Here is a 23981-nt window from a genome sequence, read left to right as displayed (position 1 = left end):
AACGGATGCACCTGTCAGCTTTAATTTCCGCTTTCGCAATATTCTTTTCACTTTTACACAAAGCAACTTATTCAGAAACTCTTTCTTAAAATGAAATGGTACATCTATAATACGTTAACGTAAGGTAATGATATTCTTTATTACAATTTATTGAAATATTTTGGGGAGGTGTACAGGTGTATGATCCCTTCATTGACCCAAATCTTGTATACGCCCGTCGCTAGGTAACAGGTGAATAAATAGCCCAGACAATAATGGGGATGGGCCGGGATATCGTGCATATATCAACGTTAACTCTCGTATGAGTGCACGAAATGCGATAAGGCTTTATATATTAGTACAAAGAAAGACAAGTTGGAAAGGGTACAGAATCAAGCTACAAGATTCTGTATGAACAACTATACATGAAAGAGGTGCTAGTGTCACGGAAATTAAAAGAAACCTACAGTGGGCCTCACTGGAGGACAGAAGAAAGATGTCCAGACTATGCATGATGTAAAAAAAATGACTAATAAACTGGTGGACATCCCAACTACTAAGTACCTAATACCAGCCCAGAAGAGAACAAGAAATAGCCATGCCTTCAAGTACCAGAGTTATCAACCAAGGATTGAGGTGTTCAAATATTCATTCTTTCCTAGAACTATCGCAGAGTGGAACTCACTGTCACCAAGTACAGTAGGGGCATTATCATTAGATAGCTTTAGATAGCTCAATGTCTAGAGTTAGAAGTTCAAGGGTTAGGTGTGACAAGTCGATCGGTGTAATATGGCCAGCTGCCGCCGCGCCGCGTGCCTGCGAAGCTGGTGTGTTACGTCGAAAGTCGGTTATTCCGGCTATACTGATATAAATGAATGAATGATATAGACATGCATACGTTTTATAATCATTATGTATGATAGACAATGTTGCTCAGGTTGTATGTTCATGTTATATGTTCATGTTGTTATTCTTTTGCCGTCTTCCTGGGTGAACCTAAATTTGTCATGGTGCTAGGGCCATGTAGTTTTATAGAAATATCATAGTTGCCTGCTATTTAGCTACATTCCTCGTAATTACCAGCTGTGAGATGTCAAAGGAATGTTTTTTTAATTGCATAATGCAGTCACAAATTGAATGCCCCTTTGATTACTAGTAGCCAAGATTTCTTAACTTGTAAATGTTCTTTTTAGGATTATGTTGTAGTTGTCTAGTTTTTAAACATATATATGTTAAGATGAGTGCAGTTTATGCCAAAAAAGTTACTCACGCAACTGGATTCATGGACACTATCCTCTCTGAAGTGGAATTAAGATCCAGCCTATAGTAGAGCAGCGGAGGAACGTTGGGGCCCTTTCACTCTTACACAGGCCAGGATGTACCATCAAGATGCACCTACCCTACTGAACAGCATACCACCCGAGCCCTATGAACATCGCCGAGAAACTCGCCTATCTACATAACCCCAACACGGCCTTGGAACCTGTCAAGTCGACATCCTCCTGCCACAGAAGAAAATTTCGTCCCTGCTACAGTCAAGCTGTGGAACTGTCTCCCACAGGACATTGTCAACACCAGGGACCTTCCGAACTTCAAACGTAAAGTCAACGCCTACCTCAGCGCCACTCGTCAGAGACCTGTATAGCAAACGTTATTCGGTACAGCTGCTAAGCTGAGGACTTGGTGACAGCATAGAAAAAAATGATTTTGGAAACGGTCAGATGTTTTAGGTAGCATCCACTTGCACTACTTTGTCAGTGACAATAGAGACTGCAGGAGAAAAGTAGATTAAGTTGCTTGTGTAACTGTTTTTTGGCGTATCTTATTACCCGAATGTCTAACCTTCACCAACGTAAGCGCAGTTTAGTGTTGAATAGTTGTAGTATAGTGTTGAGAATAGTTGTATTCTAGTGTTAAAGTTAGTTGTAGTCTAAAGCGAAAGTCTTTTGTTGTCTTAGCCTTTATTTTTCGTGTATTTTGCCTGTATTCTAGTACAAGTAGTGGCCACCTTGTCCTAGAATGGATCCAAAATATATGAATACATTGGCTTTGAGAGCAAAGGTCTTTACATAAAGTAGGCTGTAGCGTAATTATAATCAGGTTAGGTTTAAGTCTAGGGCATCGTAAATTTTTGAAACTTAGCTTTTTTGAAATGTCACTCAACCTGAGCAACACACTGTACACTTCATAAACAGTCAAGTGGTCTTTTTTTGAGTTTTTGTTTCAGAAGGATGAAGGATGAAATAAAATAGAAGTTCCTGTTCTGTATAACAGGAGCTTTCTGACTAATTTGCATTATCCTGTCTTGACTTGTCTGACTTTTGTTCCCTTTCGACTTCACTTTATTTGCACATCAATCAATAGTTTGTGCATATAAACCTGCATGATCCTGCATCTCTCCTCTGGTCTCTCAGTCACTGACGAAAGGTAGTGATACTAGCTGAAACGTCTGACCGTTTCCAAAATCATATCCAGTTGTTGCTTGAGTAAATGTTTTTGGCGTAAAATAGTGTTATTGAAGTCCCATCCTTGGTCCCATGCAGTATTCATGTCCCCATGTAGTGCTCACCACCCACCCGAAATCCCGAAACACCCATTGATTTATGTCGGTATCAAGCGTTCTCATAAACCCCGTGTAGGTCCTTGCTAAAGCGCCACCTAATGAAAAATGAAGGTACTTCAACCAAGTAGGTACAAACCAGATGTTCCATGTTGAAAAGAAGACAAAAAACTTTATTCTCTATTTGTCAGATTCAACCCATAGTAATTTATTTGATGTTGAGCATAAAATACACGAACACATAAAAACACACTGCAAAACAAGCTTATTTTAAAGTAACATTAACGTATAACTTACTAGTACTAGTATTTTAATATTAGCGACACCTATCTGATATATCATGAAGTGCAGTAACCAGCAGCCCAGTGATGATGTCATCACAAAATGGCGTCTGCTGCTTCGAAAATGGCATTTCGTCTGCTGTTGCCGAAACTTCACACCAGAAGTACGCCCCTTTCCTTGCTTTTCTACCCGATTTCAACAACCCAAACGTACTCTGAAGAACTTACGAACATTCTGGTATCATTTCTGTACGCATGCGATAGTTGTAGGAACTTTTATGGAGTTGTGAAGTTGTGAAAATTTAAACGTTTAAATGCCCACCGAACTGGCGCGCTTTTTAACTTGGCCGCTTGCGTTCGATGGGGGCGTTTATGCACCGACAAGCAAAAGATAAATGTCATATTCCATAATCCATAGCTTTTAGATAGACGCAGCTACATAGGCATGCTATAGTAACGCAGTTATTGGCCTGTTACACATGTAACGTTACAGATGTAAAAGTTCAGGATTAGTGATGACAAAGTTCACATGGCATGGGGGAGGGGGGCAGATAAGCAAGTTGAATCAGAATCAGATTTACCAGTCCTCTGTGTTATGTCTGTTTTTGACAAGTTCATGGCTGAACACTCGGTGTCAAGGTTGAGGGCGGGTGATACTAGTAATCTATTATAAGCCCTCCTGATTTGTATGCTATAACGTTAACGTTTGTATTCTATTATGCAGTGTCAGATCTAACGTTAATTTCATGATTAAAACATCAAAAAGCGCTCAGTATTATCAAAACACCCCACTGAAGTTATTTTATGGATGACATATTCTTATTACGTGAGTGTTCTTTTGGTGATCCTCCTAGCAGTTTCCTTCCAAACGGCAGATTACATGCATGCCAATACTTATAATTAGTACTGCACAAGTGGGATCAGAGATAAGTGTCTTCTGTACAGCCTGAAGGACTCCAAAGAAGTGACAGCAGTACTAGTAGATGTGTGGTCTAGTACTAGATTGCAAGTCTGCTTAATATATGGGGTGTTGGTCACCCGACTTGCAGTCTAGAATTCGAATAGTTCAGTGTTGTTGAAATGTAACGTTACTAGCAGAGATTTTTTACTACATTTAACCTGTGTGTACTACATATATTGATCTTTTAGATAAAGGCTAGATAAGGGTGCAAATTGCTTTTAATTTAGCTGATTTCAATGCATCTTTGCTTTTGACCATTTACAGTATCATTCTTCAGTGCTCTTGTTTTTGCAGGATTTTGCAGTAGTGTGGCAGCAGCTGACCTACCTCTAAGTGGAATCAGGGTGTTAGACTTGACAAGGTAAGGCCTATTGCTTCAGAATGGACATGAAATGTTGCTGTTTTTTCTTTTTCATGCCTGTGGTACAAAATCTCTTGCTACCAGTGGTTATTGACCTCTCCCCAAGGGCCACTAGTAGGAGCGCAGTTTAGTTAGGCTAGTTAATATGTATCACATGTACAGGTTTGTATGGTAGCCAAGCACAAGCTACTTAGGACCAGACTATATCAAATAAGGTGATCCACTCAAACTGGGAAGGACCTCTAGTTTTATCAGAAAGTGTGGTGGGTCTGTAACATGCTCAAGGTGTGGCTGTCCTCAAACATGGGACCAGAGAGGATGTCCCAAAAGTTATTCAGAACTGTTAGAATCTAAATCAACAACCCTAACTACAATTATGCTAACACCACTGGATGCTTGTCATGTCTAACACCTTAAAAGTCCTAGACCTTCAGGAGTTCAAGACTTCTCTCTGAACAACTAGCAATCAAAACCAGATGGAGCCGTGACATTACCTTGGTTGACCCTCCAGCTGGCTTTAAATCAAAGTACTAGTAAGAGTATAAGAAGTGAGATGGGAAAAGTGCAGAACATGTTTGTTAACAGTAGGGCTTCTGAGGATGTTGCAAACTCCATCAGTTTGGGTCACAATTAACAGACGCTAGAAGTTTGGCTTGTCTATACTTTTGTAACAGTGGGGTTCAAGTGAATGACAAAGACCAATCATAGGAAATGAAGTGAACTTTAAGGTCACGAAAACCCAAAATATTTCAATGACATGGAAGTCTGGTTCAATCAATGATTTCTTGTTCTTAATTGTTGTGGTAACCAAGAAAGGTACTACTCTCCAAGCAGAGGTTTGGGTTTGGGGTTGTTTCTAGGGTTTTTTTAGGGTTTCTTTTTTTAGACTGGAATTTTTTTTGGGTTGAGTAAAAAAAAAATTCCAGTGCAAGAAGGAAACCCAGATAAAAAAGCCTAAAAACACGCCAAAAATAACCCAAACCTCTGCTTGGAGAGTAGAAAGGTGCTGAGTCTGCAAGATGCTGAGGAAGTGTGTCTCAGCTTTGTGGTTTCTTGGCCAACCCACAACTATTCCAAATAACAATGCCAAAACCACATCAAGAGCACCTGCAGGGAGCAATGTTCCAGCAGTGCTAATGTGTTTAGTCTCGACTGTGGCTTTAGCCTGAGGCCTAAGAAAAAAACGTTGTGTTTCCTGTTTCCCGACCTACCATGGAAAAAACTGCCGACTCTAGCCTTTATTTCTGTGGACTCCTGCATCACTGTAGCCTGGGTACCATCCTGGTCAGTTGGTGGGAGCAACTGTGGGAGTGGACGTAAACTAATAACCAGGATGGTACCCAGGCTAGCATCCCTCCAAAGGACATAATTAATTTTTTGAGCTGATCAACCTTTTCTAGCTTCATGATCTGACACCTTAGTGATGAAACGCTGTACAATCAGTTTTCCAACATTGACATTGATTTTTAATGCAGTTTTAATGTTTTTAGTCTCGACTGTGGCTTTATAGGCCAAGGAGCAAAATTGTTGTGTTTCCTGTTTCCCGACTGACCCTGAAAAAAATTGCCGACCCTAACCTTTTTTATGTGGACCCTTGCACTTCTCCCTTTTTGGCTAAATTTCAACAGTTTTGAAGTAGAACCCACGTTGTTGGTCTGGTAGAGGCTAGCAGGCTCCAAAACTCGTATGCCAACAAAGACAGACAGGCATTAAATCAATTGAGTAGGGAGTAACTGATCTTGCCAACAATTCAGAAACAGGTGGGATCCCACACATCTGTATAATTTTAGGCCTAAGAAAATGCTGTGTTGCCTGTTTCCCGACCAACCCTAGAAAAAACTGCCAACTGTAGCCTTCTTTTGTGCGGACCCCTGCAAGGGACATACTTTTACTAGCTGATCAACCTTTTCTAGCTCCATGATCTGACACCTTAGTGATGAAACGCTGTACAATCAGTTTTCCAACATTGACATTGATTTTTAATGCAGTTCTAATGTTTTTAGTCTCGACTGTGGCTTTATAGGCCAAGGAACAAAATTGTTGTGTTTCCTGTTTCCCGCCGACCCTGGAAAAAACTGCCAACTGGAGCCTTCTTTTGTGTGGATCCCTGCAAGGGACATAAATTTTTCTAGCTGATCGACCATTTCTAGCTCCAAGATCTGACACCTGAGTGATGAAAGTTTGAACGTTGTACAATCAGTTTTCCAACAATTACATTGACGTTAAAAATGAAAGAGTCCTCATTCAAGTTTTATTTTATAAATTGGATCACTAGAAGTTTAAAAAAGGAAAGAAAAAAAACCCAACCTACTGACCCTATTTTTTTTGTTTGTTTATTAAGATTTTCCACCAGATATGTGGAAAGGGAGGGAGAACAGGCGAAGCACCTTTTCCAGCTCCCGTCCCAAAATTCAGTAAAAAAAAACATTGAATTCAACAGGAAACACAACATTTTTTTAAAAGCCTTAAATGAAAAAGCCCTCATGCATGTTTTAACTGTATAAGTTGAATCACTACAGATTAAAAATAGGAAAGAAAAAAAAACGTAACGTTACTCCCTACCTACGACCCTCTTTTTTTCAGAACTGAAACAGGAAACACAACATTTTTTTAAAAGCCTTAAATGAAAAGTCCTCATGCATGTTTTAATTGTATAAGTTGAATCACTACAGATTAGAAATAGGAAAGAAAAAAAAACGTAACGTTACTCCCTACCTACGACCCTCTTTTTTTCAGAACTGAAACAGGAAACACAATATTTTTTTTCCTCGGCCTTTCTAGGAATGCCTGTGGCTGTGGGACAGGGTTACAGACAGGAATAGTTAATGGGTTAGATATGATGAGATCAGACAGGGGCTGTGTAAATCTCCCCTCAGTCTTGAACAAGGTCGGAGACAAAATTTTCAAGCTGATCACCTTTTTCTAGCTCCATGATCTGACACCTGACTGAGTAATGAGACGTTGTACAATCGGATTTCCAATATTGACATTCAAAAAGAAAGAGTTCTCATGCAAGTTTTATTGTATCCCTACAGATTGCAAAGTCTAAAACAATAATAAAAAAGATAATCCCTACCTACCGACCCTATTTTTTTCAGGACTAAAACAGGAAACACACCATTTTTTCCCTCGGCCTTTCTAGGAATGCCTGTGGCTTTGGGACAGGGTTGTAGACAGGAATAGTGAATAGGTTAGATATGATGAGATCAGACAGGGGCTGTGTAAATCTCCCCTCAGTCTTGAACAAGGTCGGAGACAAAATTTTCAAGCTGATCGACCTTTTTCTAGCTCCATGATCTGACACCTGACTGAGTAATGAGGCGTTGTACAATCGGATTTCCAACATTGACATTCAAAAAGAAAGAGTCCTCATGCAAGTTTTATTGTATCCCTACAGATTGCAAAGTCTAAAACAATAATAAAAAAGATAATCCCTACCTACCGACCCTATTTTTTTCAGGACTGAAACAGGAAACACAACATTTTTTCCCTCTGCCTTTCTAGGAATGCCTGTGTCTTTGGGACAGGGTTACAGACAGGAATAGTTAATGGGTTAGATATGATGTGATGAGACTGGGGCTGTGTAAATCTCCCCTCAGTCTTGAACAAGGTCGGAGACAAAATTTTTCAAGATGATCGACCTTTTCTAGCTCCATGATCTGACACCTGAGTGATGAAACATTGTACAATCGGTTTTCCAACATTGATATTGAAAATGAAAGAGTCCTCAACTCCTCATATTGCATAACTTGGATCACTACAGATTGCCAATCTCTTAAAAAAGGAAATAAAAAAAGATAATCCCTAACTACTGACACCTACGGTACTATTTTTTTCAGGACTGAAACAGGAAACACAACATTTTTTTCCTCGGCCTTTCTAGGAATGCCTGTGGCTGTGGGACAGGGTTACAGACAGGAATAGGAAATGGGTTAGATATGATGAGATCAGACTGGGGCTGTGTAAATCTCCCCTCAGTCTTGAACAAGGTCGGAGACAAAATTTTCAAGCTGATCGACCTTTTCTATCTCCATGATCTGACACCTGAGTGATGAAACATTGTACAATCGGATTTCCAACATTGACATTCAAAAAGAAACAGTCCTCATGCAAGTTTTATTGTATAAGTCACTAGAGATGGCAAAATATGAACATATTTGAGTTGATTCAGAACAATGATCTTTTTTTTTTGGCAAATCAGAAAAAAATTAAGAGGCAAATCCGAGAACCAACCAATTGAATTGGCATGGCCTAAAGAATGCCTGTGTCTTTGGGACAGGGTTACAGACAGGAATAGTAAATGGGTTAGGTATGATGAGATCAGACTCTGGCTGTGTAAATCTCCCCCCAGTCTTGAATAAGGTCGGAGACAAAATTTTTCAAGATGATCGACCTTTTCTATCTCCATGATCTGACACCTGAGTGATGAGACGTTGTATAATCGGATTTCCAATATTGACAATGAAAAAGAAAGTACTAGTCCTCATGCAAGTTTTATTGTATACGTTGGATCACTACAGATTGCCAAAGTCTCTTAAAAAAGGAAAGAAGGAAAGATAATCCCTGTACCTACAACCCTATTTTTTTCAGAACTGAAACAGGAAACACAACATTTTTTTCCTCGGCCTTTCTAGGAATGCCTGTGGCTGTAGGACATCGTTCAAACAGACAGGAATAGTAAATGGGGTAGATATGATGAGATCAGACTCTGGCTGTGTAAATCTCCCCTCAGTCTTGAACAAGGTCGGAGACTTTGTGTAAATCTTGTCCAGGCTGGCGGCTGGCAGAGTGGATCGCTGGTGATGCCGGAGGGGAGGGTTTCAGAAGTTCAGTGCGAAACACAGGTGGTTGTGAACTCAGGTCGTTTGTCATCATGTGAGGAAAGAGAATACTCGAGGCTGTGATATCTAACGAAAAGCAAACGTTTAAGGATTCTTAAGAAATAAGAGTTATACATACGTTTGGGAACGCATTGATATATTTCCCTGTAATCACATATATGTGTAGATATGTAAATATCATGTAGATATTGTACAATTGGGAATGCATCTATAGCAGCGACACCTGTGCTGTGCAATGTGAACCAGTCAGAATTGCCCTGAGGAAGATGACAGACGGTCACCAAAAAGACAGCTGAATAAAAGACTTGGTTGTGTGAAAAGAGTCTCTTAGCTACTCAGTGACTTTAACTGACTTACCAACCTGATGAAACTATTCAAGGAACATCATCTGAATCATCAAAGTTAAATTTCAGAACGTTTTTTTTATTATTGTTCAAGTTTGGTTTCATTTTGAGTTAAGTGCAGATCTTCTGAGACCTTGCCTCACAGTCTGTTCAGTAATCATAGGAGAGAGTGTCATCTTTGTTATGTCTGACCCAGACGTGGAGTTGTGACCACCACGAAATCAGGCTGCCAGGCGACGTGAAGGAATAGAGACAGGATTGTCCTTTTATGAGGCCGACAAACCAGACTGGCTTGGACGACGTTCAAGTCTAGGAGATTAGTACAGACTGGTTAGTCTAGGAGAAAAGCTGATTCCTCTTATTATTACTAAGTAATAAGCATAGTTGTTTTTCTGCTGTGAGCCAGCTTGTACAGTAACTAGTACCCCGGTAAGTTGCAGTTTTATTTTGTTCTTGTATTCTTGACAAGATAGTCGAGTATTTTCATTTGGCATTTTTCCACGAGACAGGAGAAAAGCTGATTTCTCTCGAACTTCCAGATTGTTAACTGCTTTTTTGCTGTGAGCCAAAGTTTGAAGCTTGTAAGATGCAGTTTTATTTTATCCTTGCTGGGGTTGGTCAGGGTATTTTCATTTGGCGTTTTTCCATTAGACAGGATTTAAGCTTTGTATTTATCTTCCAGATTGTTAACTGCTTTTTTCCTTTGCTGTGAGCCAAGGTTTCAAGCTTGTAAGATGTAGTTTGATTTTATCCTTGCCAGAGTATTTTCATTTGGCGTTTTTCCACGAGACAGGATTTTTGCCAGGACAGCGTTTTTCTTTTACGATGTAAATCCTTCGAACGTTTCCAGACAGGGTTACTTGTCTGTTGGATGGTAGATGGAGAGCTGCACCTATAGAGTCCAGCCTGGTGTTTTGTGGTTATGGGTACAAAATGTAGGTTGTTTTACTGTTCCTTCTTGCGTTTGTTTGACGATTTGTTGTCTTGCAATAAGAATGCAAGTTGCATTCTTGGGTGGAGTTCAAGAAAGTCATTAAGTAAGTTTGTGATATCTGCTTTAAAAAAAAACTTTAAGGTTTTTTTTAAGGCGATTGATGCTGTGATAGTGATGATTGATTTTTAGTTTCTGTAACTTAACTTGTCACTGTCAGTGTTTTGGGGGGCCCCGGGCTTAGGGCTGGAAATCTGAAAGGTTACCTAAGGTATATGACTTCTGCTGAGCTTCATTTAGGATAGCTGTTTTTCCTGTTCAAGACCAAGATGTACACAATGGGAAAACAATGTGTATTAGAAAAAAACAGGCTTAATAAGGAACATATCTGGTAATCTGTGAGTGGTTGAGTGAACCCTTATAAGTATTTCATAGGATCTGGACTTTGCCTTCTTTTTATGTGTCACATAACTTACAAAGATCATAGGATCAGCTGGAGTGTTACGCTGAAGGATGGTTATACCGGCTCTACCGATACAGCTACAGATACAGAAAGATATTTGTGTGACAGTTAATATAATTATAATGTTTAGTAAAGGCTATTGTTGTTTGTTCCCAGGGTCTTGGCCGGGCCTTTTGCAACGATGATCCTGGGTGACCTTGGAGCAGAGGTCATCAAGGTGGAGAGACCAGGTAGGGCACTAGACAAGGAGAGAATAAAATTTGGAGGATGAATTTTGTCACTCATGGTGTAGAAAAACTTTGACACTCACGGTTTCAAAGGTAAAAAAGTTTCCATAACCAGGAAAAATTTAGCTATTGAAATACATGCAACAGTTAGTTGCATTTGTGCTCCCATACATACTTGATACCCTGCATGGTGATTTCTTTTGGTAGTAGCATCAGTTTTAGGGCACCCAGCACGTCAGCAGAACGTACTGCACCTGCACAAAGCCTGTAATGTATAGAACATCTCATATAAGGTCGTATTCATGCATATAATGTTAATGTCTGTCGTTTCCAAATGTAAGGTCGGAAAATATATCGTCTACAACAGGCAAAATTCTGATGCAACATTGACCAAACATCCAGCGAAAACCGCAAAAATCCAGGGTTCTGTGCAGGCGCAGTACATATTCTGCATGTTAGGGTGCCCAGAGGATGACATCCATATAATCAAATCAGTCTGGCCTTCTAGTGAATAAATGCTTGGAGTTATTGGCCTTGCCTCAACAGTAAATGGGTCATGTATATCTGATCCAGACTGGTCCCTGCAAAGATTGGAGCAGGGTTCTTCATAAACTGTGAAAAACCTGCAGGTGACAGGCCACAGCAGGCCTCTGACAGGGAGTGGAGGGGGATATGATGATAGAGAACTACAGTCTTCAGCTGACTTTACAACCTGTTGTAGCCTTCTTTGCAGGTTCTACACATGTATATACCAGGTCCTGCAGTTGGCTTTTGGGCTAATATCGCAAGTTAAAAGTAAAAAATGATGTTAGAAGTACATAGCAGCCATGAATGACCCCTAGGGATTAATCTAAGAGTGCAAAATTATGCATAATTTCTCCATAGAGGGTACTGACCTTAACTGTGTCTGATTACGCAGTTAGGCTAACTTAGTGAGGCAGTCTCGCTGGTGCAAAGGCACACATAGTGGTGTTGTCAAGTTAGGCAAAACTGCTGGTTGATGTCTGTAAAAATTTGACTAGTTCCATATTTTGACTAACTCTGCAAGCTGGAAGGTTTAATTTCTCTTCAAGCAGAGGTTGGTGGGGAAGAATGTGAATTTGAATGAATGAATGATTGAAGGAATGAATGAATGATTGAGGAACGAACGAATGAAGGAACAAATGAAGGAACAAATGAAGGAATAAAAATGAATGAACAAAATAATGAATGAAAGAACAAATGAAGGAAGGAACAAATGAATGAATGAATGAATGAACAAACAAATGAATGAACGAAGGAATGATCTATCATTTATGCCCAGAATAGGATGGAGGGGATGAAGTCTGCCATCTCTGATCGGCATGTCTGGTTGTTTTGCAGGTACGGGGGATGACACGCGAACCTGGGGTCCGCCCTTCTGTGGAACAGAGTCAGCCTACTTCCTCTCAGTCAACAGGAACAAGAAGGTACTGTAACAGTACTGTGCCTTAAGCTTCAATGTAGCCTCCACCAGGCTTCAGGAGGCAGCTGGAAAGAGTAGAAATTGGCCAAGGGAGTACAGTACAGTACAGAGAACAGTTTGCTGCAAACTGTTCTCTCTAGCAGACCGACTCCCTGGCATGTTACTTGTATCTCTCTGTATTTCACTTTCCACATTATGACCAGAAAAGTCCAGTTTTTTTCTGGCGTGAAATTGCGTTGGATGCTTTAATGGTAAATGTACATTAAGACTTGTTCTCCCTCAGACTTAAAGTTTGTCATAAAAACCCAGAATCCAACAAGGTACCAGTACTAGTCACTAGTACAGTTGTTGTTGTTCGTCCGTCGTAGTCGACGATGACCAATGAACATCACATCAGGTCTTGTGTGTCCGGCTGTGGCTCACAAGTCCTATACGGGCTCTGAAGCTTAACCTTCGTTCATTTGTTTGCTCGTTCGCTAAAGGAGCTCTAAAAACGATTGGGGGTTTATTTGTTCTTTGAAGTCCAGAATGACAGATGCCCTTTCATGTAACCTATTAGAAATACATCTAAAGATACAGTCAGTATCTTGTTTTCTTCTTTTGAATTTATCGCTAGTAATTTATATCATATTAAGTAAAAATTCAAAGGCTTGTGGGGATAAAAGCCACTTCAATACATTATAGCAATGATGCCCTTTCATGTGTAGCTATTTGAAATACATGTAAAAAAGAATGACAAATTTGCCTTTTATTTTCAGAGTATTGCTGTAAACCTCAAAGATCCAAAGGGGGCCAAGATTATCAAACAGGTAAATCTTACTAACACTGAGTAGCTTTACTGTAATGGACAGGAATTGTCATACATAATTATTAATAATAGTGTTATCTCAGTTAATTTTTTTGATGCTGGAAAAGATAGTTGAATGTTGGGTTGTGTGGCGCAACAGCAGCGTGCTCGACTCAGAACCAAGAGGTCCCGGGTTCGAGTCCTGACATGTCACCGATCTTGTGCCCTTGGGAAAGGCATTTTACACGACTTTCCCCCACTTAACCCAAGCTTAAGTGAAAATGAGTATTGTCTGTCCTGTATTTGTTCCCATGTGTGGGACACAACACCAGCAATAGCTGCCTTTGTCCCACATGTATTGCACAATTGCAATTTCAATAAACCAAATCAAATCAAATGTCACTTGAAATCTCTAGAAGTAATCTTCATAATTCATCCAGTAGTAGAATTTGACTTCCCTTGAATATATACAATGTAGGTCACTGTATGGCTTGGTGTGATTGTTTACTTGTACTTGTGATTAGTGTTGACTAGTTCTCTAAGTTCATTTTTGTGATGCTGAAGAAGAGTTATGTAACGGATGTCACTTGAAATCTCCAGAAGTAATCTCCATAATTCATCCATTTGTAGAGTTTGATTTGTCTTTGGATATATACAGTGTAGGTCACTGTATGACGTAGTGTCATCTGGGCCCCGATTGAAGAACTTCATACAATTTCTTCGGTTGCATCCTGAAAGTTCATCGTTGAATGTAGATATCTGGAGTTTTACAGTCAAAAATTTGGGTTAGTCAAATTTCATGTGTTGGAAATTACAGTTAGTTTATTTGATTTGTGTTATTATTTGGTAATTTTTAATATTAACATGTTTATATTTTGTCTTTGACATTAACTTGTAATTAGTGTTGACTAGTTCTCTAAGTTCATTTTCGTGATGCTGAAGAAGAGTGATAGATGTAATAGATGTCACTTGAAATCTCCAGAAGTAATCTCCATAATTCATCCATTTGTAGAGTTTGATTTGTCTTTGGATAACAGGGCTGGAAATACTGGGTGCATGTTCACCTTAGTGCACCCAAAATTGGAGCTGTGCACCCAATTATTTTTGTAGATATTTTTGTACACATTATGTATATGATAGTATGCAGGATATTCTTGGTGTACAAGTGTCAGAAAAATTATAAAATCTTTGTTGTAACTTAAACTTTAAAGTTAGCCCCCATTTCAGATTCAAGCTCAGAAGAGGAGCAGTAAGATCTGTAATTAGTTTTGGTTTTATATGGTGCACCCAAAAGACTTTTTGTTCACCTAATATTTTAGGTTGGGTGCACCAGTGCACCTACATGTATTCCCAAAAATGATTTTCGAGCCTTGTATATATACATTTGTAGGTCACTGTATCACTTTGTGTCATCGTTAACTTGAGGATGCCAATTACTTCCACGTTATGACACTTGGGACTTGCTACTTCCTAATGAAGAAGTCTAGAGGGACATACTAAAAAAAAGTACATGTCATCATCACTTTGCCCAAAGAAAGTCCGTAGTCATTTGAATAGTCCAAAGGAAGTGTCATTTGAATACTGTAGAGTCAAAGCAAGTGGAAGTACAGTAGGGGTATCTTCACCAGATAGCTTTAAACAATGTCTAGAGTTAGATGTTCAAGGGTTAGATGTAACAAGTTGTTCGGTGTAATGTAGCCGGCTGCCGCCACACCGCGTGCCTGCAATGGTGGTGTGTTATGCTGAAGGGCGGTTATACCGGCTATACAGATACAGAAGCTGGTGTGTTATGCCGAAGGGTGGCTATACCAGCTATACAGAATCATATATATATATATATAGAGAGAGAGAGAAGCTGGTGTGTTACGCCGAAGGGCGGTTATACCGGCTATACAGATACGCTGAAGTGTGGTTATACAGGCTATACAGATACAGAAGCTGGTGTGTTACGCTGAAGGGCAGTTATACCCGCTTTACAGATACAGAAGCTGGTGTGTTACACCGAAGGGCGCGGTTATACCAGCTATACAGATACAGAAGCTGGTGTGTTATGCCGAAGGGTGGTTATACCGGCTATACAGATACAGAAGCTGGTGTGTTACGCCGAAGGGTGGTTATACCGGCAATACAGATACAGAAGCTGCTGTGTTACGCCGAAGGGCGGTTATACCGGCTATACAGATACAGATCTAGAAGCTGGTGTGTTACGCTGAAGTGTGGTTGTACAGGCTATATAGATACAGAAGCTGGTGTGTTACGCCGATGGGCGGTTATACAGGCTATACATAATGATACAGAAGCTGGTGTGTTGCACCAAAGTGCAGTTAAACTGGCTAACCAATACAGATCCTGATACAAATACCTTCTATATCCTTTTATTGCATATTGCCTGTCTGCTTTCATGTTAGCACGTACATGGGCATCAAAGAACCATTTTAACTTAAGCCTTAAGGATAATCTGTACTTAAGAATCTTTCAAGTAGCGGCATCTTTATTATCTTTGCAGTTCTTCCAATCGAACGTTATAATGTGTTTTGGATCTTCTTGTTATGGTGTCACTTAACTGCTAAATACACTTTAACAAGGCTTGAAAGTCATGACATGTTTTTTGAACTTTACGATTTTGTTTTATGTTACATTATGTTTGCTCATCAAAGGCCTGTGTCTAAGCCACAAGCCAGCGTAATCATGCGAGAGTGATTAGGGGTTGATTTTTCAATCAGGATGCATCCTTTGAATTTTTGTGTTCTTTTATTCCGTGCGAAATAGACACTTAGAGACCGGATTAGGAAGGATTGTGGGGGTGTGGACCACAGACTGAGTATGACGAAAATGAGTTGGAAAGAAAGTGAGAAGAAAATCACCTTAGATTTTTTGACCTACATTTTGTAAAAAGCACATTCAAATAAAAAGATACAAAATGTTTCATTTCTTATTCATATATCACAAGCTTCCAATGAAACAAGGGCAAACAAAGGTTAGACATCCAGGTAATGAGATATGCAAAAAAAAGGCAGTTACTCAAGCAACTGGATATGATTTTGGAAACAGTCAGATGTTTCAGCTAGTATCCACTGCCTTTCGTCAGACAACGGAGAGATTCAAAATCGTGCGAGAGTGATTAGGAGTTGATTATTCAATCATGATGCCTCCTTTTGACCTTTTGTGTTCTTTTATACCGTGCGAAATAGACACTTAGAGGCTGCATTAGAAAGGATTGTGGGGGTGTGGACCGCATCTGTGAATGACGAAAATGCTTTGGAAAGAAAGTGAGAAGAAAATCGCCTTAGGTTTCTTGACCTACATTTTGTAAAAAGCACAAATAAAAAGATACAAAACGTTTCATATCTTATTCATATAACAAGATTAAAATGAAACAAACACATATTGGTAAAGGTTCAGACATCCATGTAATAAGCAAACTCAGTTACTCAAGCTACTGGATATAATTTTGGAAGCGGTCAGATGTTTCAGGTAGCATCCACTACCTTTCGTCAGTTACACTAGTAACAACGAGATCTTAAAATCAGCACCCGGTAGGATTGCATGAGTCAGCCTCCAACCCTAAAGAGTTTCTCTCTTAGACCCAATTGAAGATCCTTATACAATTCTTTGGTTTTGTCTTGAAAGTTCATCATTAGAGAAGCCTGGAGTTTTACAGTAAAAAATTTGGGTAAGTCAAATTTCTTGTGCTGGAAATTACATGTTACAATTTTGTATGTTTTATGTTCTTGAGCGAAGGATCCTATTTCACTTGCTATCTGATGCTTATAAATCCATGCAAATAAAATAAAATAAAATAAATTACACGTCAGTGAAGGTTAGACATCCAGGTAATAAGATTCCCCTAAAACTTTTAGTAAAAGCAGTAAACTGTTACTTGAGCAACTGGATATCATTTTGTGCTTATAAACCTGTATTTCACCTCTGGTCTGTCAGTCACTGACGAAAGCTAGTGGATACTAGCTGAAACGTCTGACGTTTTCAAAATCATATCCAGTTGCTTGAGTAACTGCTTTTTGGTGTAAAATAAATCACGGTTCAACACTCCCATGGGGGCTCCATTAGGAAGGAAGTAACCATGTTCATTAGTACACTGTCTTGTGCTCTAGTCACTTCGTTTTCCCTGGCTTCATTAATTAAGCTATCATTACTGATAATTATATTAGCCACAAGGGTCAGTTTGTTTCCTCATGGGAGCTTGTGGGAAAATGTCAACAGAATCAGCAACAATGGGTGGAATCAGAAATTCACTAAAACTTGAGTATGAGATCCTTACTCTGGACAAGTAGGGATATATATATTGATTTATGTTTAGACCTTAGAACAAGCAGTATACTTAGTCTAGTAAGTTGATTCATCAATTGTCTTGTATGTATGTCAATTTTGTTGTACCCACGTATCTGTCTGTACATGTCTACAACACATTAGCTGGTGTGATACGCCGAAAGGCGGTTATACCGGCTATATACAGATACAGAAGTTGGTGTGTTACGCCGAAAGGTGGTTATACCAGCTATACAGATACAGAAGCTGGTGTGTTAAGCCGAAGGCCGGTTATACCGGCAATACAGATACAGAAGCTGGTGTGTTACGCCGAAAGGCGGTTATACCGACTGTACAGATACAGATACAGAATCATGATGTACCAGTTTAAGATCTTAAGAAACTTGATGACTTTCAAATCTGTTGTGTCAATTAAGTTCTTGTATTTGTATTTGCTAAACAAATTAAACATACTAGTACCAGAACTGGAAAGAATGACAAAAAAGCATCTGATTCTTTAAAACTTCCAGTGAGTGTTTATTCCTATTTTTCCTGCAGAATACTTGCAGCTCGTATATCTAGTATTTTCCATCCTTCTAGGCAACGCCGTACAACTTGTACGTCTCTGTGCTTGTCTCTGTTTCAGGCTCAGAAAAAAACTGGCCTCCGAAGCACATAACACTTATAATTAGACGACGTACACATGAGGTTGCCTCCGTTACAGTTCTGAAAATAGTCTTTTGTACATAAGAAATGTATTCGACTGAGAAGAGTCTCCTTTGGTCGTGATCGTTTGTAGTCATCCTGCTGTTGATCAGCACATCACGTGTTGTCATCTGGTCGAGTCATCTAAAGAAATAAACAAGATGGCATTATTAGCGATTTTTATTTGCACGTAACAAATAATTCATCTTCATCCATTAATAACAATAACAAAAAAAGTGTATGTATGATACTGCAAGAGAGGTCCAAGGTTTGAAAGTTACTGCTACATGTTATATATATTGGCGAAAATCAATGCGTGTGCAGATGTGATCCATAAACTTATATAAATCATTGGGGCCAAACTCAAACTCAAATATCATATGAAGGTTATTATGAAGCAGTTTAAACTCTAATTTCCAACGCAAAAGATTGGACTTACTCAAATTTTTGACTGTGAAACTCAGCAATGTACATTCCTTGACAAAGACTCGAGTTGTACAGCCAAAAATATGGGTAAGTCCAATCTATTGTGTTGGAAGTTAGATGTTTAAACTGCTTCCATAATGACTTCTACCAACACAGATGAACTTTCAAGATATCATACAGCGTGCAAAATACCTGGTTGCCCAGTTGCCCCGGGCATCCAAATTTTACTTTGGGCAACCTATTTTTGAACCTAGGTAGCCCAGTGTGCTACCTGAATTTTAAAAATGCCCCCTCCCGCCAAAGAAATCATGCGCACTGTATCCGGCAGGTGCGTTTTAATTTTAGGTATTAATGGCTATTACTAGTATCAGTTAACTAAAGGCTGTTAGAAATATTGTCAAAGGCTTATGTATGTTACATTACTTACAGTAATTTTAGGTTCATATATAGGTGGGGCAACCTAAAATTCTGATGAGCAACCTAACTTTTGCCGTAGGTTGCCCACTGAGCAACCTGGCTCAATAAAGTATTTTGTACACTGTCATATGAAGGTGTTACCTGTGCTTTGTCAGAAGCCAAAGTCAGCGCCGGATCTCCTGACCTCCCGGATGCTCCGAGCGACGCGCTCGCCCTTGCCCGTCCCTCCGATCCACAACTTGGTCCACGTGGTCCAGGGCCGCCTCGGTCCCCGGCTCTGGAAACAAGACAGAAACAGCCTCTTATTACTCTGAATTGTGAAGTTCAAAGTGTTTGCGGTGGTTTTGTGATCACAGTTTTTGGAGTGGGAAAAAGAGACCTTTTACACATTCAACCAAGTCTTTTATTCAGCTGACGTTTCGGTGACCGTCTGTCACCTTTCTCAGGGCAATTTTGACTGGTTCACATTGCACTGCGTCTACATTGTATAGCAGCAGTTGGCAGTGTAATTGTTTTTGAAGAGTTTAAGCTTTTGAGATACTTGATATGCCTCTCACTGGTGCCCATTAAAATGTTTTCTCCAAGTCTGAAGGCAGATTTAGCTGCAGAGAGCAGGAAGAGTTCATATCTAGCAGGATGTCTGGTGTCGAAGGCATTTTCAGCACCAAGGACAGGGTATGCTTTTAAAACATTTTTCCCTGAATGCAGATTCTTATGTATGGAGGTCATGTTTTTAAAGTTTTTTGTTTGCATGTTTGCTTGATCGTGTTTCTGTAGTTATATAGGGGATGCTGGCAGGAAGTTAGGCCAAAGGTCCCAGAAAAGGTTATCTCATTTCCTGTCTTCGATTTCCTGCTGAAATTGTTTATCTGTTGCTATTTTTACCAATGGTAAAACGCATATAGACAGATCAAAGTTAGAAATTCTCAAAACACGTTTCAAAGAGGTGTGCAATCTATGCTTTCTTGTTGCAGATGTAAGTAATTTTATGTCAGTTTTGTGTTGCAGAAATGACTTGAACTTGAAGGAAAGCCAAATTGCAGCCTCCTTTGATATGAAGTTGATGAAAGTTTGCCCTCACCACCTTGGAGTTGGAGTTAGTTGGATGCATGAAAATGAAAGCACTATACTGGAAATAGGATATTTACTACATGCATAAAACATGCCTCAAACAATTGCTGCATGCTCTTACCATGCATGCAGTGAATGAAGCAAAAGAAGAAAGTTACTTCAAATTGCTATTTATCATATTGGCCATGTACACTGCTGCTTCAAGCAATGGAATCTGATCTTATGAAGAAAACTGAAGATGGTCCTCTGCTGCTACCACAAGTACATTCATTTGTTATATTCATGATGATTGTGCAATGTGGGTCTACTATGATAGCTCTCTACGATACATGTAGCATACACTCTGCACTGGTGACAGGCCAAGCTGCTACGTACTACTGACCTCGAGGCTTCGCTGTATGAAATGATGCAACTGAAAGCCCATGGAATTTGCTGTATCGGACATGGACGATGCTCTACAGATGCAGCTGAGTCTACTGCATGCGTCTCTACGATGCATGCACTTTGCAGGTGCATACTACAAGCTTTCTCTTGTATGAAATGATGCAATGATGCAACTGAAAGCCTACAAATGTATGAGGTAATTTGCTATGTCAGACATGGAAGATGCTCTACCATTTCTACCATTGCAGCTAGCCACCTCTACTGCATGCCTCTACGATAGCATGCACTTTGCCCCAGCCTCAAGGCATTGCCTCTGCTGCTGTATGAAATGATGCAACTGAAAGTGTGTAATTTGCTATTCGGACATGGAAGATGCTCTATCGATGTTCTATCAAAGCAGCTGCCTCTACTGCATGCCTCTACAATAGCATGCACTCTGTGCTGGCCGTGCGGCTACGTATGCTCCAGCTGAGCGGCTACTTACTGACCTCAAGGCTTCGCTTCTGTCGCCTGGACTGACCCTGGGTCCAGAGTTGAGCTTGTTTGCCCCATGAGCGCGTTTCGACCGCTTCATTCTCGTCTTCGGTTTCTTCTTCGGACGGGTCGTCCTTTTTCATCCCCTTCGTCCACATCTGCGCCTGCTTGTTCCATGCCCGCTGGTCGACCGAGCCAACGGTGTTCGAATCTCGCTTCCCAGTCCCCTCCACCCACAGTTTCCCGTAGTTCTGCCAAGGGTTGTCCTTCTTGCTAACAACATCGTGTTGTTCCCCATCACTGTGCATTGCTATCTCATCTATTTCCTTATCCTCAAACTCTTTGCTTCGATTTTCTTGGCTACTACCGTCTTCCAGACTGTCTCCTTGCACAGATTGGTTTGTGGTAGGTTCAGACTTCTTTCCTTGCTTTGACTTTCCCCCCACCCACATGTGAGCATATCTATTCCAGGGGTTCGCTCTTAGATCAATTTCATGATCCTCTAGTTCGCTAATATCCTCTCTTTTCCCCTGTTTTGACTTCCCATTCACCCACATATGAGCAAACTGATTCCATGGGTTCGATCTTAGATCAATTTCATGGTCATCTAATTCTCCTTCTCCTCTCTTGCCTTGTTTTGATTTCCCACCGACCCACATGTGAGCAAACTGATTCCATGGGTTCGATCTTAGATCAATTTCATGGTCATCTAATTCTCCTTCTCCTCTCTTGCCTTGTTTTGACTTCCCACCGACCCACATGTGAGCAAACTGATTCCACGGGTTCGATCTTAGGTCGATTGCCTGATCGTCTAGATCTTCTTCTCTTTTGCCTTGTTTTGACTTGCCATTCACCCACATATGAGCAAACTGGTTCCATGGATTTGCTCTTAGGTCAATTGTGTGATCCTCTAAATCTGTGTCCCCCCTCTTGCCAGGCTTCGATGCACCCCCCACCCACATGTGTGCGAACCGATTCCACGGATTTTGACCTCTCTTGCCCTGGGACTGACCTTCGACCCACAGATGGGCGAACTTGCCCCATGGGCTACGTTTGCCCTTCCCGGACACCCAAGACTGGGAATAGGTGTTCCACGGGTTCGACCTAGCCTGGAGTTCCATGTCGTCGTCATCGTCAAAGTTTCGTGAAGGCCGTGATACACCCGAAACCCACATGTTTGCGTAGCTATTCCAGGGATTCCCTCCCCCCCTTTTCTCAGCAAGCGGGTCAGTTGGAGAATCGACATCGGCGTCAACTGACCGCTTTCCTGTGCCCTTCACCCAAAGGTTTGCAAACTTATTCCAGGGATTCCCACCCCCTCGTTTATCAAAATTTGTCTGGTCCGCCGGACTGAGCTCAGAATAAGCTGGTTCTACCTCTTCGTCGGCGCCCCTCTTGCCTTGACCTTTGACCCACAAGTTGGCATACTTGTTCCACGGGTTTGACCTTATCTCGACGTCAAGGTCGTCGAGGAGGCTTGTTGTCGCGTCTTCGTTGTCCGAGCTTCGCTTGTCGGGTCTCGACGCGCCGTGCACCCACAGCTTCCCATACTTCTGCCATGGATTCACTCTGGTCTGGATTTCGTGGACGGATGCGTCCGGGCCTGAGCTTGCGTCTTCGTCGTTCCGCGGTTGCCCCTGGTTACGGGTAGCCCTGCTGCGGCCCTGTACCCAAAGGCGTGAGTATGTTTGCCAGGGACTGGAAACTCTTCCCTTGTCCAACAAATAAAACCATATCAAGAGCATGCTATGAATTATACGTAAAGCAAAGAAAGTGAGAAATTATCATATTAACAAAATGATCCAGGTTGTTCACAAGTTAACAGTTTGCCAGGGACTGGAAACTCTTCCCTTGTCCAACAAACACATTGCGGAATGAAATTAGATCTTAATATCAAGTCAGCATGTTATGAATTGTACATAAAGCAAAGAAAGTAGAGAAATGATCCAAAAGGATCCAGGTTATTCACAAGTTAACAAAGCCTCAAAGAAAGTTAATCAAGAAACCAAGGATATAACCTCCTTGAAGAAATTTAACATTCAAACATATTAAGCTTCTATAAATGATCTGGTAGTATCAAAGGTACAATACAATCATATACATGTCGTAAAGCAAAGAAGGGGAGAAAGGATATCAAAAGGATCCAGGTTCTTCACAAGTTAATAAAGGCTAAAAGAAAGTTAATTAACAGAAGCTTGAAGTTCTATTAATGATCTCTGGTAATGTCAAAGGATATTAACTTAAAGGTACAATACGACATGTAAAAGTCGATGATCTAGATTCTATAGAACCCAGGTAGGCTCAATGTAGCACAAGAAAATGTGTAAAACAACAATGTTTAAAATAGTGACAAATCTTACATAGTCCCGGTATCGCTTTAAAAGTAACCTTCCCCGAAGTAAACATTGACACAGTGGCACGGTTCATTAAGAAGTATTAACAGGGCTCGAAATTCAGTTCTGGGAATAGGTGCACTGGTGCACCTATGCTCAAAAATTGGGTGCACAAAAAATTCTTTGGCTGTGCCATATAAATCAAAACCTAATACAGATCTTGTGTAAAAAAAATGCCAGCAGGACAAGGGTTAAAAGTGACCTACCCCGAATCCCCGGGTGACTCGTACAGGCAGGACGTTGTTGTAGTGGCTGATTGGTCCCCATAGCAGCTGGTTTATGATCTCCCTGCTGGCCTGGTGTTGCAGATCTGGTCCCAGAAGCCAGTGGGTCTGCTGTTGGGAAATAACCATTGACACAGAGGCACAGTCAATTAAGGAGTACTTTCATTTCATTACCTCTGCCAAGAAGGATATGTTTTTGTTGGCATTCGTGTGTGTGTGTGCGTGTGTGTCTGTGCGTGTGTGTGTGTCTGTGTGTTTGTGTGTTTGTCTGTGCGTGTGTGTGTGTCTGTGCGTGTGTGTGCATGTATGTGTGTGTGTGTGTGTGTCTGTGTGTGTGTGTGTGTGTTTGTGTATGTGTGTGTGTGTCTGTGCGTGCCTGTGTGTGTGTGTGTGTGTGTGTGTGTGCGCGTGTGTGTGTGTGTGTGTGTGTGTCTGTGTGTGC

The 23981-nt window shown here is 40.6% G+C and overlaps 2 protein-coding genes across 2 annotated transcripts in view; one reads left to right on the top strand and one right to left on the bottom strand.

Annotated features, from left to right (window-relative positions):
* The first annotated feature begins 2913 nt into the window (after positions 1 to 2913).
* Positions 2914 to 13225, top strand: LOC109464863 (succinate--hydroxymethylglutarate CoA-transferase-like). The gene is made up of 5 exons (XM_019761952.1): positions 2914 to 2984; positions 4076 to 4142; positions 10878 to 10951; positions 12311 to 12396; positions 13151 to 13225. The coding sequence occupies exons 1-5, from the start codon at positions 2924 to 2926 to the stop codon at positions 13223 to 13225; spliced, it is 363 nt and encodes a 120-aa protein (XP_019617511.1). The 5' UTR covers positions 2914 to 2923.
* Positions 13226 to 18105: 4880 nt separating this feature from the next.
* LOC109464871 (bifunctional endo-1,4-beta-xylanase XylA-like) overlaps positions 18106 to 23981 on the bottom strand; it is an 8960-nt gene continuing 3084 nt past the window's right edge. Inside the window, exons 2-5 of the mRNA XM_019761961.1 lie at positions 23522 to 23650; positions 20937 to 22634; positions 19135 to 19270; positions 18106 to 18294 (exon numbers count right to left, since the gene is read on the bottom strand). Of these exons, the coding sequence (XP_019617520.1) occupies positions 19145 to 19270; positions 20937 to 22634; positions 23522 to 23650 (1953 nt within the window). The 3' untranslated portion in view covers positions 18106 to 18294; positions 19135 to 19144. The remainder of the gene's footprint in view (positions 18295 to 19134; positions 19271 to 20936; positions 22635 to 23521; positions 23651 to 23981) is intronic.

This window comes from Branchiostoma belcheri, unplaced genomic scaffold (assembly GCF_001625305.1).
Source record: "Branchiostoma belcheri isolate BF01 breed outbred unplaced genomic scaffold, Haploidv18h27 scaffold142, whole genome shotgun sequence".
Lineage (NCBI taxonomy): Eukaryota > Metazoa > Chordata > Leptocardii > Amphioxiformes > Branchiostomatidae > Branchiostoma > Branchiostoma belcheri.
Note: the sequence above shows the minus strand (reverse complement) of the source record. Positions and strands in the feature narration are given on the sequence as shown.

Coding starts and splice junctions, on each gene's coding strand:
- LOC109464863 (XM_019761952.1), top strand. CDS start 2,924: ATGGCGTCTGCTGCTTCGAAAATGGCATTTCGTCTGCTGTTGCCGAAA. Junction 10,952..12,310: donor CATCAAGGTGGAGAGACCAG/GTAGGGCACTAG, acceptor GTTGTTTTGCAG/GTACGGGGGATGACACGCGA. Junction 12,397..13,150: donor CAGTCAACAGGAACAAGAAG/GTACTGTAACAG, acceptor TTTTATTTTCAG/AGTATTGCTGTAAACCTCAA.